At 44.8% G+C, this 19716-nt stretch overlaps 1 protein-coding gene across 1 annotated transcript in view; it reads right to left on the reverse strand.

Annotated features, from left to right (window-relative positions):
- LOC126541683 (RCC1 and BTB domain-containing protein 1-like) overlaps window positions 1-18349 on the reverse strand; it is a 46960-nt gene extending 28611 nt beyond the window's left edge. The window contains exons 1-6 of the mRNA XM_055076834.2: window positions 18247-18349; window positions 18056-18168; window positions 15083-15357; window positions 6817-7055; window positions 6275-6365; window positions 1120-1187 (exon numbers count right to left, since the gene is read on the reverse strand). Of these exons, the coding sequence (XP_054932809.1) occupies window positions 1120-1187; window positions 6275-6365; window positions 6817-7055; window positions 15083-15357; window positions 18056-18168; window positions 18247-18270 (810 nt within the window). The 5' untranslated portion in view covers window positions 18271-18349. The remainder of the gene's footprint in view (window positions 1-1119; window positions 1188-6274; window positions 6366-6816; window positions 7056-15082; window positions 15358-18055; window positions 18169-18246) is intronic.
- Between the last annotated feature and the right edge of the window lie 1367 nt (window positions 18350-19716).

Raw genomic sequence — 19716 nt, forward strand, 5'->3', positions numbered from 1 at the left:
CTGATGCAGAAGAAATCATTTTTCACTTTAGTGTCCCTTTAACATGTAGCCTTTTAAGCACTCCTGGCGTACTCTGTTTCAATATTACAGCAAAAGCTCATCAATACGTACCCAATTAACTCCGGTTTAAATATTTGCAAAGAATTCCCTACCTTATTGCCATTGAGCCTAATGTATTGGCTAACTGCTTAAACCAAAGTCACTAAACGCATGCCAAATAGTACGTATATTTACTTCATTTTTTGGTGCATACAAGCGTCGAATCAGAGAAATGTTGGGCGCGCAGACCATAGATAGCGAAATTGTGGTGCAAGGACTTTTCCCAGACTCCAGCAGTACCCATGACGACGACATGGATGATGGCCCTTCCGTGTCTAACTTGGCTAGTGCGTCGACTGCCATGAGGGTGTTTGTTCGCAGAGAAGTGGGCCCTGATCAAGAAACTGGCTAGTGGCCTTGCCAAGTTTGAGGATGCCGTCGTCGCTGCAAGGCCACCATAGTGGCAAGTGAATCTAGAGTTTGCTGCCTGCTCATAAACAAAGCTTGTCTGTGCATGTGTTTGAGTAAGAACATGTTTTTTTGGCAGGTAAGTCTATGTCGCTCATCTGTCATAGTCAATTACATTGCTTAGTGCGTACCTGATCCACATTCCCTGGCCTCCAAATAGGTGCAATTTTTAAGATCAAATGGGTGTATTCAAATGTGACTGCCTTCAAATTTGCCACAGGCACAACCGCCCACAAGGTTCTAAGAAAAAAAACTTTAAAATGAGCTTTCTGCAACTTGCAATATTTTAGCAATGTCCACCTCACCTAAAAACTCCTCAGCAAAAATACCGTTTGTCACAATCATAACCTTGTTATATAGAAAATCTGCATAGTCTTAAAAAAGAAAAGGAAGAAAAAAAGAAAACATCCTGTATATGTCAATGAACATGCTACATTGGGGCGACCAGTGAAACACTGGCAAAGTATGGTGACAACGCTACTAAAGCTTGTTTACCATAAGGAAAATAGTTCCAACGAGTAGACAAATATGAAAGAATACTACACAGAGACTTGTGCCACCAAAGAAATAGTACTGAAAAAACTGGCTTTATTACAATTTAACCTCACTTACCTCACCATTTTCCATGACGGCCATGGAAGAAGTTTGGCCACAGGCTACACCGATGCAACGTCTTCCACCTATAGAAAAGGTGCAGAGCTATTACTTGAAACAATGAAAGTGACAGTGGCTGAGCTGGATCGACAGCTAGAAACTGCTGCTGTGATGGCCAGAAATAATAGAACAATTATAAGCTATGTTCACTAGCTCAAAGTACAGTAGAACCTCATTGATACATTGTTGGGGAGGAAGGGGGAGAAAGAAACACATTAACTGGGCAAACGTACAATCCAAAGTCACTAAAAACTTTGCAGACTCAACTGTAGTTGACATCTACATAAGCGAACTATGGCATGAATTGCTGCAGCACAAGATGTCCACGTGCACCAAGCTGGTAGGGCTTGAATGATGCGAGGCATGCATTGTCATTCTTGTGGCTTCGGCAAGTTTACGTTTGCTGTCCTCGAAATTGGCAAGGTTTAGCAGCATGTTCGAGTGGGGCACTTTGGAGGGGAATTTCTGGTGTGAAGCGAATTCCTTCCTCCCCCACTGGGACTTGATCTTCTCCATCTCCCAGGATTCCTTTTTCTTCTTTTCTCCTTTGGCTTGCCACATAGGCCACTCATTGGCTAAACGCTTTGTTTTGAATTCATGCCTCCTGCCATTTTGGTTGTCATCGTCTTCAAATTATTTCTTCAGCGTACTTGCGCAACCACTGCAGCGTCTTGTCTTCGCATGGCTGACCCACCCCAATCACGGCACTCACGCACTTGACATATCACATCCACCCCCGAATTTCTGTAAATCAGGGCATGCGGCATAAAGCGACATTTCGAAAACACTTGCCTGCATGGAACCCCTTGTCAAGTGGGTCCCATGCTGCCCCCAAAATAAATTGCTGGCAACTCGACTGCAAGGTATACTTGTGCATTACTGGCAAATGTGACTGTTTTTTTGTATTTATAATGCAGAGTAACGTGCGCTGCATCTCAACTTGTTTTGCAACTTATGTTTGTTAATGTGTTAGCAGGAAACTCTGCCTGTTGAACCAAAAGAAAACTGTTGGCACGTAAACTCAACGGAGCTGGTGCGCATGTAGTTCACCATAGTGGACATTCTGTATCTTGTGACAAACATTTCAAATCACAGAAAAAAAATTTTCTTGGCTTTTTTCTGCATGCACACTGATAGCAACCACAGTTTGCATGAGTAATTTCTCTTTATGTAACAAAGGGTTAAAAGCGTGCAGAACGCTTCCAATGGCACTACGCCACGCGTGCCACACAGGTGGAGACCCTTTTCGCAATCAGGTTGGTGGCAATAGCTGTAAATACACCATGCGATGACCCGCGAGGAGATTTACTGGTACTGGAATAGAAAACTCAGTGTGCGTCGGTATTTTAACGTGACAGCGACGGGCGCGTACTGAAGGGAAGCTGCTGCAGTGGGTGGCTACTGTTCTCGATCGCATGGACATCCCGCCTTTTCTTGTTTACATGGGATCTAGGGCCGAGAAATTGTATCATACGATCATAGTTTAAAGATGCAGGTGCTGAAAGGTAGTGTAAAGGTAGCGCAAAAAAGAAGCCTAAATGTAACGTTTCAGTCTATGTGCTCTGTAGTGTGAATGTTCGTGTCAGGAAATCGTACGAAACTGGATCATATCATCAAGGTTCTACTGTATATGTTACAGGGTTTTCTCTGAAAAAGAAGGCCATGATGAAACTACCTTGAAAAATATTGGGTTAACTCTTTCCTCACTGGCAGAAATGCGCCCATTTTTGGTGCTTTTATGTTTTGAGGTTTTATTTGACAACATAATGGTCACAACATATACCATGATTGCTCAGACAGTTTCTGAGAATTCTAATGTGAAACTTCGAAGCACCTTAAGGAAGGTGAATGAAAGTAGTAATTAGCTTTTTTTAGTATAAATACCAAGTAAAAAAAGGCAACTGAACTACACATAATATTTATTATGAAACTGCAGCATGCACAACAAACAACACACAAAACAGAGGTAGCACATAAGCGCTTTCAGTACTACTACACATAATATGGTATTTACTCGAATCTAACGCGCATTTTTTCCCGATAAAACGGGTCCAACAATTGTGCGTACGTTAGACTCGCATACAACCCTAAATCTGCATTACCATATCGCCATGGGCATTTCAAAATGGTCACCTCGTACGCGCTTCGAGCCTAGCTGCCGTAGCTTCCTCCATGTGCTGTAGTACGTGTGCTTAGGCAATGCTTCCTTTGGCTTAGGTTAGTGCACCGTCCGTCTTCCCGCTTTCTACATTTGCTCTATCAGCATGAAAGTGCTGACTGCAAAGACATGCCAAGTTCATAACGACGCCACCATTAAAAGGAAGCGATCACGTGTGCGGAGACTGACGGAAATAGGGCCGCATCACGGGCGTTCGAGTTCCCGAAACTTGCGTGCGGTACTGGCACAAACGGGAGGCGTTCTATACCGATGGCTCCTACGCCTATCCCTATCTTGAAAGCAATATGTGGCGAAAACAAGAGTCTACACATCTAAGTGCACCGCGCTGTGTTCTCATCGCTTAGCTCGCGTCGAAGCGAGAGGCCGCACAAAGGTCAATTCCCTTGCTCCTGCCACCACACTTCCTCACTGCAGCATTTCAAGAGTTTCCGCGGTCATTGAGTGAGACATGTTCATGCTTGTGTGCACGTGACGCCATGCTTGTTAATTTAGTTAGGAAGCGAATGTTTTAAAGTTTATACGGTTGACAAAACTACTATCCTTACTTTTTATATAGTTGTCTACTAAGTTGCTATCGTAAACGATGCTTCGCCTTTAGCCCGAAACTGCGACTTTATTTATCGCAACTTTAGTGCATTGGGAGTAAATTTGTTGTTTCCAAATGAGAGAAAGTTGTGTTCATGTATGAAAGAATGAGGTGCGTGGTACTGTATAGGACCTTGTCTTCTTTAGGTCACTGCAAACGAGTGCGCATTGTTTGTATTGTTATTCGTATTACAAGTGCCTTATGTTGCTTTCTACTGGTTCTTGGCTTGTTTTTCTATTCACTTTGCATGTTTATTTTCCTCACTGTAGCTTTTCATTTCTTTTCCGCCTGCATTTTTGCATATAATGATGGTTCCTTTTCCAAATAGTTTAATCTTTGTTGGAAATGAGCGTTGTGTTCGTATACTCTCTGTCAATCCTTTGTTTCAAGCTGCTCTGTGCTATGTACGCATAAGACAGACACATGGAACTATAGCATACATGAACCACATAGAAACTTTGACTATGAGAATACCGGTTTAAATATGCTTGACGCTGAAAAAGAAAAGGGAACTTAGGAGAGGAAGAATAAAGATGACAATTAACGTTGCGTGCGTAGAAGTCCATCATATATAACGTGCCCCATACAGTGGCTTTACACAGAGTCTGTATATCTTCATAATGGCATCACAGTGCGTACTTAATTGTGTGAAAGGCATGTATATATAGATGGCACATAACCAATTCGCACACCATCCCGATTGTGCGAGAGGTGTTTATACATGCCTAATCATGGACTGAGCGCGCACTCTGAGAACGGGTCTCTTCTCAGAGTGCGGAAATTGGCTAAGAGTGACTGCATCCGCCGCTGGCGGTGTATTCACGCCACTTCCCAGATCACGTCTGCGCACACGGCAGTGTGATCTCATGCGAAAAAAAGTGTGCGGTTATTCGACAGCACCTGAACTTGAATTGCGTTGGCAAGGGTGCTTGCGTAATAAGCTACGGGGGAGAAACAGGCGCGGGATTGAAGTCATGATGGCGGAGCATGCGCGAAGGGAGCCGGAAGATGCTATGTAGTTTATACGTAGTAGTGTGTAGGATGAAATCGCCGGTCATGAGGGAAACAGCACCGCTGCCACCACGCAACGCTCATACGTGTGCAAGTGCTACGGCAACGGCAACAGACACCTTGGGATGCGACGAGAAGGGCATGAGTGCGTGGGCCCACGCACTGATGCATCTGATGTTGAAATGCTTATGTATACAAGCAAGTAACAGCAGGAAAAATGAAATTACAAGTGATATTAGTTAAACAGGATAATAAAAACACACACTCATGAGCATCTATGGTTGTTTGAGACATTAAAGCAGCCCAGACATCGGATCTGAAAATTATACAATCCAAGAGAAGCTTCTGTGTTTTCATGGTGGACGGTCATTTTAGAAAAGTCAGGCTCATCCAAAAGGCAAAGCATTTATTGCAATAGCAAATTATTGGACAGCTATACGAAGTAAGGTTAGTCATTCTATAAGCTGCATAAACTGCTGTAAACATTCACTTACTAACTAAATCAACAAGCACATTCGCTCGCGTGCACAGGCAAACACAAACACCTCTCACTCAATGACCACGGGCACTCGCTGTCAAAACACTGGCGTGATGAATACCGGCAGCAGCGGTGAGCGAATTCCTCTTCATGCTGCCTCTCGTTTCAATGCAAACTATTAGCGTGAGAACACAGTGCACACGAAGCCAACAGCTATCTTAGGTACACTAGCCTTCAAACCTAATGCAGATTGTCTCCAAGAGAGATGCGTGCAGACGCTCTCAGCCGACGCAGCTAAAGTAGAAGAGATGTACACTAACCTCATTCGCTTGTATGCACCTCCTTTCACAAGACTTCACCCGCAAATGATTTACGTAGCTGCTGGGGTCCAGCATGAGGCGAACATATTGACTCAATATCCTGTCATGGTGATTAAGACTTCCTCTATTCGTTACCGCCCATCAGCATGTTCCATTTATGGCAATTCGGCTGGCTGGATTATTGTATAGAAGGTGCAATAAATGCCCTTTGGTTTGTTTCCACTACTGTGTTGTCATTCATTTGTCCCAAGAGCATTTACTTCATACTTCACAAGATAAAGTCAAGAGGCTGGAGAAGTGTGGAAACTTTAGGGCCGGATTGCTGTCTTGTTCTTGCACCTTTTTCGGCTTACTAAGCCTTCTCTCCAAGTAAGAGTGGCGTTTCTGGTATTGTAGGAGTGTAATTTATTAACACAGTCAAACTTATTCTTCTCTTTAGTGCCCCTTTAAATTTTGCTCGCACATTAATGTGCATAGTTGGGAAAGATTTATGCAAACAAGCAACAGCGCAGCCGAATATGTATGTACGGTCCACTCACCAATACCCGAGCTCACTTTGCGGGGTGTAGGCTGGTTGGTGGTTGAGCCTGAACCCACCTGGCCACAGTTGTTCTGGCCCCATGCATACACCTGCCAATGTAAAAACAAAGTTACAGCACCGCAGCAACCTCACCATTGCTATGCAATGATTACATAAAGCAAATATTCATTCAAAACAATTAAATTAAACTAGAATGTGACTAAATAGAAGCAATAGAAGCATGTGCTCTCACAATGATACGGTGAAAATTTATGGTTTGCACTTGATGAGATCTTGTGCAAAATATAACAAACAACAAACTAAATGGCTGAGCAAAACCTCAAAGAACAAATGTGGCCGTACAGCAGCCCCCTGGTTCATCAGAGCCACATTTGAACACCCGAAGTGCATGTTCAGATATAAAAGCACATTACACAAAATTGGAAGCACTAGGTTTTTTCAGTGGCTTCAACAAATAGAAACAGACTCAAGCTAACAGTTTGTCAACTTAGACTGAGAACAGGCTAACTTCACATGAGCCACAATACATTCATCACTCACATCACCATTGGTGGTGAGGGCGAGCGAGTGATGCGAACCGCAGGCCACCTGGGCCACACGATGAGACAAGCCCGCTGAGATGGAGGAAGGCACAAGACCCTGCGTGTTGCAGTTGTTGCCCAGCTGGCAGTAGCCGTTGTGACCCCAGCTGAGCAGGTCTCCACTTTCTGTCACAGCCAGGACATGTGGGCCACTGCCATAGGCTATTGCATGTAGACCCCGTCGACACAAGGCGTCCACTGCACAATGAAGTAATTCATGAGGTTTAAGATTCGAAGGCAACACAAGGGTTTACAAGAAAGGACTATCGATTAATTTTGACAAACTGGAAACGCAGCTGCTTCGGCTGGGAACTGAACCTGTGACCTCATGTTCAGCAGCAGAATGCCATAGCCACTGAGTCATGACAGGTATGTTCAGTGGCAAGCGCTGTACAATGGTTAAGAACAGGAAATGTGCATAGACCTGTCGTTTTTATTTTACATGTTTTTACCTGCAGTCCCATTCCTGTTTTCTTCGCGCTTCTGAGTTTTACAATGAATAGTACTTGTACAACAATTGGCCACTTGTGCACCTATTTCACAGTCAGGTGATGTACCAAGCTAATGTTATCGACACATCTCTCTTGCCTGTGAAGATATGTGAAATACTTATGGACAAGATTATCTCAAGTTTAGCAGCAGAAAACAGCACCACAGCAGACGAGAGAATAGCAAGAAGACCAGGACAATCACAAGGTGCACTAACAACTGTCAGTTGTTAGCACACCTTGCGATCATAGTGGTCTGCTTACTTGTCCCTTGTGTTTTCTACAACTGTTTGCTGTCATAATGAACCAACTAGCCCAACTACATGCTCTGACCAATTTAATCTCAAATTTAGGTTGCCATACAGGAAATAATGAAACCTAAAGGGTGAGAAAGAGTCAATGGACAGACAACAAAGGGATTCAGCCCTGGTATACATGCATCAATATATGAATAAACACCACCAGACACTACAGTGCACAACTTTTTCAGCAAGGACGAGTTGCGCCATCTTTGTGCATGAATTTTTGGAGTGTAGAAAAGCTACCTTGCAGGTTTTGCAACTCATCGATAGAACATTGTAACCACGGAATTTGCACTGACAAGGACATTTTGGTTGTCAAACAGATCATTGAGCAAAAAAACTTTCGGCTACACTAAAGACTTTTCACAGTTGAGATCTCATTTTGTAACCAACTGAGAAGAAGAAGATGCGTTCGAACTGTCTAAATCCTCGCGCATGTCCTGCTAACGTGGTCGAAATTTCTGTAGGTGTTCCTACATTCGCTCTTGTGAATAACGGCACAGCCGTTTTTGTGATAGCTGCCAAACTGTGCCGTTCACTGTGCAAGGTGACCCCGCCGCTTTCTGGACTATTGCTTCGTACGGCAAGCGCACAGCACGTCACTCCTCACGCAACCTCTACTGTACGTGTGCTTATTCCCGGCATTATTTATATCGTCAAGTGTATCGCTCTTCCCGCATGCTTCCATGATGTCATCCTCAGATGGGACTCCTTATCCCGTCATAAAGCTGTAATCGACTGCGTCACACAGAGGTAAAAATTCAACTTCAGTGCTACAGTTGAATTTTTACCTCTGTGTCATGCACCATTGCACGAAGATCGTGATCGCCCTTCTAAACTTGCCGTGCGCAAGGACACAGATATTCCGCCTGGCTCCTTCACCCTTGTACCCGCATCCTGCGATGTCATCCCTGATGCAACGGTCCTCCTCACGCTGTCCAGCGTCTTCAAGAGCCCTAAAGCTCTACCACTACCCTTTGCAACGCTTGACATTGCCGGCAGCTGCAGCAACATATACTTCTACAATCTCCTCTATGCACTTAATACATTGCTTGTTAGTGAATTTCCTGGCTTAGTGTAGCACCTCTACCCTTCGTCTTTGGTTGACGTCCCCAGACTCTTTTGATGTCGACTCCGGCCAACCATGTGCAGTTTCGGCGCTTGAGGAGACATCCAGGGATATGTTCTCGCGTTCCATTGCTGACACCCTCACACCTGCCGAATGCGCTGATCTTCTTGATCTCCTGCACCACTTTACAAGTTCATTCGACGTTTCACAACCTCAACTGGGCCGCACGGCAGAAGTGCAGCACTACATTGACACCAGTTCGCATCTGCCGTTACATCAACGACCGTACCGTGTCTCTGCTGAAGAGCGTCGTGTCATTACCGCCCAATTCGACAATATGCTGCGTCGTGACGTTATTCAACCTGCACACAGTCCCTGGGCATCTCCTGTCATTCTCGTTCGAAAGAAGGACAGGTCTATTCGCTTTTGCGTTGACTACTGTTGGTTAAATAAGGTAACGTACACAGACATATATCCTTTGCCGCACATCGACGACGCCCTCGACAATCTTCACGGAGCAGAATTCTTCGCGTCCCTCGACTTGCATTCAGGGTACTGGCAGGTCCCGATGGCTGCAGCCGATCACCAGAAAACCGCGTTCATTACGCCTGATGGCTTATATGAATTTAATGTGACGCCTTTTGGGCTTTGTAATGCCCCTGCCACGTTTGAAAGACTCATGGACAACACTGCATGGCCTCAAGTAGTCTATGTGTGTGCGTTACCTCGACAATGTCATGGTTTTCTCGCCTGATTTTCCGACTTACCTGCTCTGCCTCAGACAAGTTTTGACCTGTCTAATGAAAGCTGGCCTCCAACTCAACCTCAAAAACTGCCGCTTCGCCATGCGGGAGTGCGCCATCTTAGGCCACGTTGTGTCCAAGCACGGCACTCTACCTATCTTGCAAAACTTCGAGCAGTCGCTGAGTTTCCAAAGCCTAAGACCATCAAAGAACTTTGAAGCTTTGTGGGCTTGTGCTCGCATTTCCGGCACATTGTTCATGGCGCCATTGACTCTGCTTCTATGTGGCGATGCCGACCTCTCCTCCTGGTCCCCTGCATGTGACTCCACATTTGCTACGCTGCGTCGTCTTCTCACCTCTCCACCTATTCTTTGCCATTTCGACCTGTCAGCTGCAACTAAGGTACATACAGACGCCAGCAGGGTCAGTCTCTGCAACGTCCTCGCCCAACTACTTCGAATACGTAGTCGCCTAGGCGAGTCGCACGTTGACAAAGCCTGAGGCCAATTACAGTGTGACCAAAAAAAGAGTGCTTGGCTTTAGTATGGGCACTTGGCAAGTTCCGGCTATGCTTATACAGGCGGCCATTCGACTTGGTCACAGATCACCATGCGCTTTGTTTGATTGCCAACTTGAAAGATCCCACTGGCCGCCTAGCCCGTTGGGCACTACGCATCGAGGAGTACGATATTCACATCGTATACCGCAGTGGGTGCACACACTCAGACGCAGACGTCCTGTCCCGTTCACCTTTACCTCCAGACTCTGCCTGCGGCACACCTTGCACACACTCCATGTCATCTCTCAACATGGACTCCTTTGCCACCGCACAACGCCGCGACTCATGGATCGCTTCTCTTTTTGACCATCTATCTGGATCATCGACCATCCCTGTATACCGAACCCTCAGACGCCAAACAGTTCATTTCGCCATTCGTGACCAGCTGCTCCACCGAAGCAATTACGCTCCTGAAGTCCGTGGGTAGTTTCTGGTGAACCCCCCGCAGCTTAAGATCGCAAATATGTGCCTCTTTCCACAATGATCTGCAATGTGGTCACACCAGAGCTTTCAAGACGTACGGACGAATTTGCCACCGCTACTACTGGCGCAGCATGTACAATTTTGTAAAAAAATTTGTTCGGTGCTGTCTTGACTGTCAACACCGCAAATCACCGCCTTTACGTCCGTCTGGTGCCTTGCAGCCGCTCCCGTGCCCTGCCAGACCCTTCAATCACATCGGCATCGTCCTATATGGCCCGCTTCCATTGACACCGGATGGCAAATCAGTGGATCGTAGTTGCTGTTGACCATTTGACACGCTACACCAAAACTGCTGCTTTACCAAGTGCTACAGCGTGAAATGTAGCCTTTTTCGACCTTCGACATGGCGCACCTCCAGAACTCCTCAGTGATCGAGGACACACCTTCCTCTCCGAAGTCGTTGAAGGCTTGCTTTCGGAATGCCACATTATTTATCAGACAAGCACGGCATACCATCCCTAGACCAACGGGCTCACAGAGCGATCCGCACACTTGGTAATATGCTCTCAATGCACGTGGCATCTGATCATGGTAACTGGGACCGCATCCTTCCATTCATCATGTTCGCATACAACACTGCGATCCAGGCCACTACGGGATTTTCACTTTTCTTCCTACTGTACGGCCGTGAGCCTACGCATACCATTGACACGCTCCTTCCATACTGTCCTGACCCCTCGGAGTGTCTACCTGTGTCTGACGTCACCCGACAAGCCAAAGAATGCCGCCAGCTCGCGCGCACCTTTATGCCACAGCAACAGCAGCGCCAGAAAGAAAACCGCACCGACCCGCTTCCAAACACCACCTATGCTCTAGGCTCTCTTGTCTGGCTGTCTGTCCCTTTTCAAACGCCGCGACTTTCCTCGGAACTTGTCCCAAAATACGAAGAGCCTTACCGAGTCTTGGAGCGAACACCCCCGGTGAATTTCCTCATTGAGCCACTGTGACCACCTGAAGACTTGCACCGGCGCGGACGTGACATTGTCCACTCTTGTGTCTCAAGCCCTACCATGACCCTCCGCCTCCCAATTGGAGATAGTGAAGAAGACACGTCTCACTTGGGACGTGTCAATTGGGAGATTGTGAAGAAGACACGTCTCACTGTACAGCCGCATCGCCAACAAGCGGCTCAGCTCTGCTCACACTGCTGGTTGCTGGCGTCCTTTTGGACGGTGCTTTAGGCTGCCTCACCATTCCTGGTCGCTGTGCCCTTTGCATGAAGAGCTGCTAATAAACCTCTTCTCGCAACAAATAGTTTGCACTAAAAGGTACGATAACAAGATAACATCATGGCTAGTTAGTTAAATGTGGTTTAATGGCACAAAAGTGGCTAAGGCTATGCTGCGCCAAGCACGAGGCATTTTAAAATCCAGTTTAGGAAGGAAAAGGCTGTGTTAATAATCTATATTTTATGCATGGCCACGTGATCACCTTTCAATGGGTGCCTAGCCATTGTGGTGTTTTTGGCAATGAACTCGCTGACAGTGAGGCAAGGTCGGCCTCCTCTTCCTCTGATGAAGTACGGCTTGCCTACTCGCGACCTGACACCAACTCCATGATCAAGGCACTCATGCAGGACCTTACAGAGGCTTACAGAGCCTACTATGACAACATTCACAGACGTCTACATATGATTGACCCAGACGGTAAATTCTGTTTGCCCCCGAAGCTTACACGGAGCAAAATATCATTGCTACACAGGGTTCGGCTCGGCGTTGCTTTCACCCGTCGTAACGCACACCTCATCGGCCAATCGAACAGCCCTGATTGTGAACACTGCCAGATGCCCAAAACACTGCAACACGTACTGTGCGACTGCCCAGCATATATGCTGGAGCGAAGGACATTAGACAGTTCCCTAGCCAGCGTTGGCAGACAACTACTGTCGGAGGAAGCTATCCTCGGCCCATGGCCTGACACTGCAATTTCAATGCGTGCAACAAAAGTATTGTTGAAGTTTCTGCAGGACACCAAGCTCGACAACTGTCTCATGTACATAAGCACTCACCACTTTTCTTATCATCATCATCCATACCAATACTTTCACTCCCCTTCCCTCTTCCCCAGTGCAGAGTAGCAGACTAGAGCGCACTAGCTCAGGTCGACCTCTCTGTGTTTCCTATCAATAAATTCTATTCATTCATTATGCAAAAATCCAGCGTCTAGAAATTTACGCAAGTCAGATAGCGAGATTAGTGGATCATCATCTAAAATTAAAGCAGGGTGTAAAGGTATGTGTAGTTGATATAAGTTGTGCAAAAGGTTTCGTCTGTGTTTCAATGTGTGTACATGTCAGTAATATACGCGTAACTGTTAGTGATTCTTGACATTTCTCGCATGTTGGTGTGTCTTCTTTCGTAAGTAAATAATTGTGGGTGAGGTCTGTGTGCTCAATGCGTAGTCGGCATAAAACTACTTCAAAGGACCATTCCTGATGACAACATCACTTCCACTCACAAACTATGGGCTTAGCGAGATGTCGCTTGTTGGCACAATGGTCCCATTCGTGTTGCCACTTCGACGTTAAGGCCTTTCTAATCACACGGATGCTATCTTTATATGGAAGTGTTGTGTTTATTATGTTTTTGTACGCTGGTATCGATGCACATCTATCAGCTGCTTCGTTACCCGGTATCCCAACATGGCTTGGCACCCAGCAGAAACAAATCGACCTCCCATATTTGTTAAGCGCCACCGTGTTTAAAATGTACCCCATCAAGGGTTCACACTCAGATTTCAGATGTAGAGCCTTCAGTGTGCTGAAAGAATCAGTGTATATGACTGCATTTATGTGTTTATCAGTGATGATCTTTTTAACAGCAACCCATATAGCGTAAACTTCAGCCGTGAAAACAGAGGCGTGCAGTAGCAATCTGATACATTTTTCCCAATTTTCCTTTACGGCCCCCCCACCCATGTGTTCTTTTGTTTTAGAGCCATCAGTGTAATATTCCAAATCCAGAACATTTCAAATCCGTCTAGGCACTGTGCTCTCATGCACATTTATCCAGGAAAACGGTGTGCCACAAGGTTGCGTACTTAGCACAACACTTTTTATAGTAAAAATGAACTCTCATAACAAAGCCATTCCCCCCTCTGTTATGCATTCCATATACGTCGATGATCTGCAAATAGCGTGCCGCGCCTCAAACTTACCAACATGTGAACGGCAGGTCCAGATAACAATAAATAAACTAATGGAGTGGGCTGAGAAAAATGGCTTCTGCTTCTCTACTCAAAAAATTGTTACAGTGCTATTCTCACAAAAACGAGGATTGTACTTATACCCGGCTATAAAAATGAATGATTTTGCGCTGCCGGTAAAACATGAATATAAATTCTTAGGAGTAATCTTTGACAAAAAACTACACTTCCTAGCCCAGATTAAAATATTAAAGATTAAGGCAAATAAAGCATTGAATATCCTCAAAGTTTTATCTCATAAGCACTGGGGTTCCGACCGAACATGTCTTTTATGTCTTTTACATATTTACCGGTCTCTTGCGCGTAGCCTTTTAGACTACAGCTTCGTGGTTTACGGCTCAGCCAGACAGTCCTACATCCAATGACTTGATCCAGTACATAACCTTGGACTGCGACAGGCAAGTGGTGCCTACAGAACATCACCTTTTCAAAGTTTATATGTTGAGTGTAATGAACCCTTCTTACAGCAGCGCAGAGTATTACTCACTTTTTCTTACGTACTCAGAATTCAGTCATCACCGCAACACATATGCTACAACATTCTCACACAATGCAACTCATGCTTACACTATACAAATAAACCGAACACGATTAGGCCACTTCTCCTGCGGTATGAGCAATATTGTCGGTATTATGACATTCCTCATGAAGTCCTCCAGATTGCCAAAAAACCACAACGGTTGCGCCCACGGTACGATTTCACACAGTTATGTGACTGGACGTTAACGCATGTAAAGAGACAACCCACACAAACACATTATACAAGAATTCCATGCTCTTCAGGACAAATATATATTAAAAAAAAAAAAAAAAAAGACGTCATGGCAGATCAATTGGAATTATCTGTACTGCAGCCCAATAGAGTCTTTCTTGCAGAGCATTTAGACTTTCGCTTGAAGACCCCCTTTTTGCAATGTCCCCCTCCCCGTTAGCCCTACGCCAACTTCCTAGGGATAATTTTCAATGCCCCATTTATGTGTTTTCTCAAGGACTTATCCGCAGCAACCACTTGGATTCACCTGGACTCAAAACTCAGATCAACATCCACTCAGACTTACTGGGATTCGAATATGTATGGCTCTGGACCTGAGTGATTCTGAGCTATCATGAATGAGTTTGCTAACCTGTGCGGTTAATACATCAAAAGCACTTTACCTTCCAAAACCATGTACTGTGGCAAAAATTTAAAAATATGTATTGGCCGAGAAGATAGCGCTGTAGTCTGATGCAGCCAGCAATAAAGTCTCAATATCACCATTTAGCAAAAATGACTTTTTCCAGTGATGGCAACTGTCAGCACAAAGTGCTATACGGCAAGCACAGCAATGCACCATCTCAAAGCAAACACTTACATTTAACATTGACAATAACACGCACCTTTTCGGGGTTCAAGGCTCCCATGTGTGTCTCCAAGTCCTAGGCAGCCACTTGAGTTGGAGCCGAGTGCATAGACATCATCGTCCTGAGTGACCATCAAGGCCTCGTTGCCTGAGCTGCCAAATACACAAGCCAGACGCAGCTTCGACACAAATGTCTTGTCAAGGTTGCTGAAGATGAGCCATTTGTCCAGATCCGTTGAGGTTCCCAGATCCAAGACAGGCAGGGAAGCCAGTCGCTCTGCCATGCCCACTACTTCCTCCTCCTGCTCTTCTCTGCAATGAAGATTGATTAGGGTTGTTTCAAAACCATTAGTAGGACAATGGTTGTGCCTACATAAGTGAAACAGTAAGATACTGTGCCAGTTTCGTAGCACCTCGCATCACCATTCTAATGTATTGCACTCATGCAGAAAGAGAATGTACACGTGCATCACATTATTGCACCGAATGGGACTTATTTAAAGGGAATAATTAGCTTAAGCTCTATTCATAGAGGTGGTTGGAAACTAATGATGACAAGGTGCACAGCAAGATGGGTGGTGCGTTTTCTCAACCTCTCACCACCAAGAAGCGCTTGATTGAAGAAAGCAAGCTTGTGCCTAAAATATCAAATTAAATTCTTACATCACTGCACAATAATGTGCTGCAGGTTACATTTAAATTCTGGCACATTCACTAAGGTAATGTGATGACAAACAATCTTTGTGAGTATACAGTATCCTGCAGTGACTGAAAATATTTGGTCTCAGAAATTGATCAGAGAAAGTAATTTCTACTTCCAGAAATCATTTGGTTCTGTGTGACAGCACAGCTGTTTGCACAGAATAAGTGCATAGGTGATAGTTGCTATGACATTAACGAACAGGGAGAAAAGCTAATGGCATCTTCAATTGGAAATTCTAAGCACTGAGAGTGAAGTAGCGCTACACAGGTCGTGTTAAGCCAGTATTGAGCATTATGATGGGACCAGGTTGGCTCCAATATGTGTAATGGAGCTAATACAGCACTGCAGTTCTCCAATGTGTCCCACATGCAGTGTTCATGAGGACTTAACTTGCATAACAGTATTTACAAGCATTTCACAACATCAGGAACAGACTTGATAAGTACACTGTGATATGTGTTATGGCTGCTATTCCCCTTGTACAGTTGTTCAGGGCTCTCTAGCAGTATGCAACACCTTTTCTCTGGAGCCTGAGAAAGTTTTAAACGAGCATGCCTCATCGGTCAGCCACAGTGGAATCAGAGAGATATGTGTGACACAGCAGCAGGCTACGATTCGCAGAAATCGAGACTTCAAGAAGTACAGCCGCAGTGCGTGCGTTAATAGTTCTTAAAACCTCTACCACAATACACGCCTTTAACTGTACGATTTTCTCAGGTCTAGGTTGAGTGCATTGCTTCTTCTCTGAGCCCGACAGCCCGACAAAGGCACTTTTGACTTTTAAATGCTAGATTAATTTATTAAATTTATGTATCACATTTATTGGACTCTCTCTCATGCATAAAATTGGACCACCTGTGGTTCTTTAACGTGCACCTAAATCTAAGCACACAAGTATTTTTTTTTTCATTTCGCCCCAAATGAAATGCAGCTGCTGCCTCTGGGATCAAAGCCACGACTTTAATGCGTTCAGCACCACAATACTATAGCCATTGAACTACCACAGTGAGTCACTTGAAAGCTGTTCTAGATTAATCTGTGGTGCTACTAGAGTTCAATATGCCATAAGCTTAAAACTTTTTCATAGCTCTCTGCCTTGCTCCAAACATGATCAAAGAATTTATGAAATCCAGACAAACAAAAAGAAAGTTGAGGTGCAGCAAAGTGTATACTGAACAGATAGAAGATGGTGAACATGAAAGTGGTAGCCAAGGGAGACGAAAACCCTGATATGGCAATGATGCAGTCCCTCTGCCTGATTAGTTTATTCAATCAGCTTGTTGTGAAGTGTTAAGGTAAAAAGAATTCAAGCAGAACTCACTTTCTTGCTTAATGCACAAAAATTGTTTATGCTGTTACTCAGTGCTCATATCAAACACAAAGCTTTACTTCAGAGAACACTCAATACCGATGGCAGGATAAAAACGGGCATTTTATGCAGGAGCCAAAAAGAACCTTGCAAGTTAAGCAAAGGAAATTTAACTCGCACCTCAAAAACAGAAAAAGGAAGCCGAGTAGAATACAGATCAGTTTTCTTGAAAAGCATCAAGGGGCAAAATTATCTCCGCTAATGCTGGCGTGCGAGATACCTCGTGCTTCGACCGAGGAACAGAAATCTTTCAGGGAACCAACAAAGGCCAGCCGTAATTAAGCGCGCGGGACGGTTGCCGACATGTCGGCTACTACGTCAGCGCTCATAAATTATGAGTAATGTTGCGCACTTATTGTGACTTTGGCAAGTTAGCTACGGTGTGTCTAGCTTTTGTATGGAACTTCTAAACGAGACTGAAAAGCTACTTCGCGTTCTCAACACTTCCCCTGGGAGTGACGAGCGCACAAGTAGAGAATGATTAAACACTGGATTAGGTAAGCCAGCGTGTAAAACTACTCAAGCGCCAGCTGAAAGATAAGGCTCGGTCAGCCTTTAAAATAACATTTTGCCTTTTTCGTTGTCTTTGTTACGTACAAGTAAAGGTGCAACCGGTAAAGATGCAACGTGGGCACAAGAAGGAACGAGACGTTGACAGCTGACGCATGATACTAAAAGACGTTGCGACCCTATGCTGGAGTAGGTGAGGAGCTGATAAGCAGCAGTCCAAGACAAATCAAAGTACAAAAAGGCACGTTTCACTTTTAAGCAGCAATACTTCATAATAGTTCATCGCGGTGCCGTCAAACGCTACAGGGTACACAAAGCAAACGCTCCTTCAATTTGCAACGACATGCACAGGTGTTGAGAATCGCAGTGCGTCGTGTTCTTGCTTAAAGTTTCGCTCATAACTGTGCGTAATACAACCACACACCCACCTGTCAATAGCCGACGTGATTGCCGCTCTTGTCGCCAAGGGACTGTCTCCAAGAAACGCGCACTGCGCCTTCAAAAATGCGCCACTACTCGTGAGCACGCGAGTATTACGAGCCTAAAGACGCCAAAGAAAAGTATCCGTTAGGGCGAACTACGATTGTGAATCATAATTTACCCAAATTAGTTTACTCACACAATAAATAACGTTTACTCTCATGCGCTTTCCTTCAAACAAGAGTGATTTTGACTCGCCAAATGCGCGACTGGTGCGCGTATGCGGCAGCGCGCGGCGGATACGGTGGTGACGCCCTTCGGAAGCTCCGGGCAACTATGGTAGGCACATTTTGTCAGATGTGAACGTAAGAAGCTGCACAAGTTTGTTCTTTATTCTATGGCTGCACTCTTCAGCAAAATTACACCCTTTGCCACACAACCATAATCGTCATCTCTCTTGTCCGCATTTCCGTTCTCTAACGCGGCGAGCCCGGTACTTCCCAGCAACGAATGGCATGCACTCTAATAAAACAAAATTACACCCTTTGGGTCGTATCTTGCCACACAACGATAATCGTCATCTGTCTTGTCCGCATTTCCTTTCTTTAACGCTGCGAGCCCGGTACTTCCCAGTAACCATAACATGCGCGTTATCAGCATGACAGCATTCCTGACAGGAAAGTAGCGAGCGCGGCGTTTTCCAGAAAGAAAACGCATGCAAGACAGATGACGATTATCGTTGTGCTTCAAAAATTGCCTAAAACAATTATTTATAGCTTACAACAAACTATGAACATTCAGAACCGATTCCATGTGTTCTGCGTTACTGTGCAAGTTGCTGTTAATTAGCTAGCTGATTAGGCCCTAAACAAAGAACACTCTGTTTTTGGATATTCAAAATATCTAGCTATTACATTTGAGATCAGCTGGTGAAAATACAATAACTGTGCAAATTTTATTGAAATTGTATAAAAAATGAAAAAGGTTTTGGAAGTGCCTTGGTCTCCCCCTTTAACTGTTACCTTAACTGTTTGTAGCGCAGTAGACAAGGATGGACAGAGCAACGCACACACACAATTGAGTGCTGAAAAACTGCCTTTTATCCAAAGTATACTATATATGGCTGGTCAGAGAGCCCATTTCTCCTTCCAAAGGTCAGCTGCACAGAGACCTGTAGCCATCAAAACTGTTATCTGTAGAGACAGTCACTGGTATTCCTGTAGTTGCCTTTCATTTTGGCCGGGATTAACGACCTCCAGCACGATGACATGCAACCACTCCTAACAAATACACACTTGTCTGCAGCATTCTGACTGTACTGTAGTACCTTGGATATTCTTCTAGCATGTCTCTAGGATGACAATACAGCACCAAAAAGTGCTTGCACTTCTATGGCATGATCCCCCTCTTCAGGCAGTACAACAGGACTCTTGAACTTACACAACACCCTCATTTGTGTTTCTCTGCCTCCATAATTGTCTGCTACACTGTGAAGTGTTTATGTTAACTTGGCTGTACTCATTTTGCATATCTGGTTTCTTTATAAACATGCAGCTTGTCTTTACATCTCTAATCCGGGTCCCCATCATTTTCTGCAACACGGTAATTAAATAAGTCACCCTAAAAGCAGTGCTTAAACAAAAAAGGGTCAAGCAAGAAACTGCAGTGA

Source organism: Dermacentor andersoni, chromosome 2 (assembly GCF_023375885.2).
Source record: "Dermacentor andersoni chromosome 2, qqDerAnde1_hic_scaffold, whole genome shotgun sequence".
Classification (NCBI taxonomy): Eukaryota; Metazoa; Arthropoda; class Arachnida; order Ixodida; family Ixodidae; genus Dermacentor; species Dermacentor andersoni.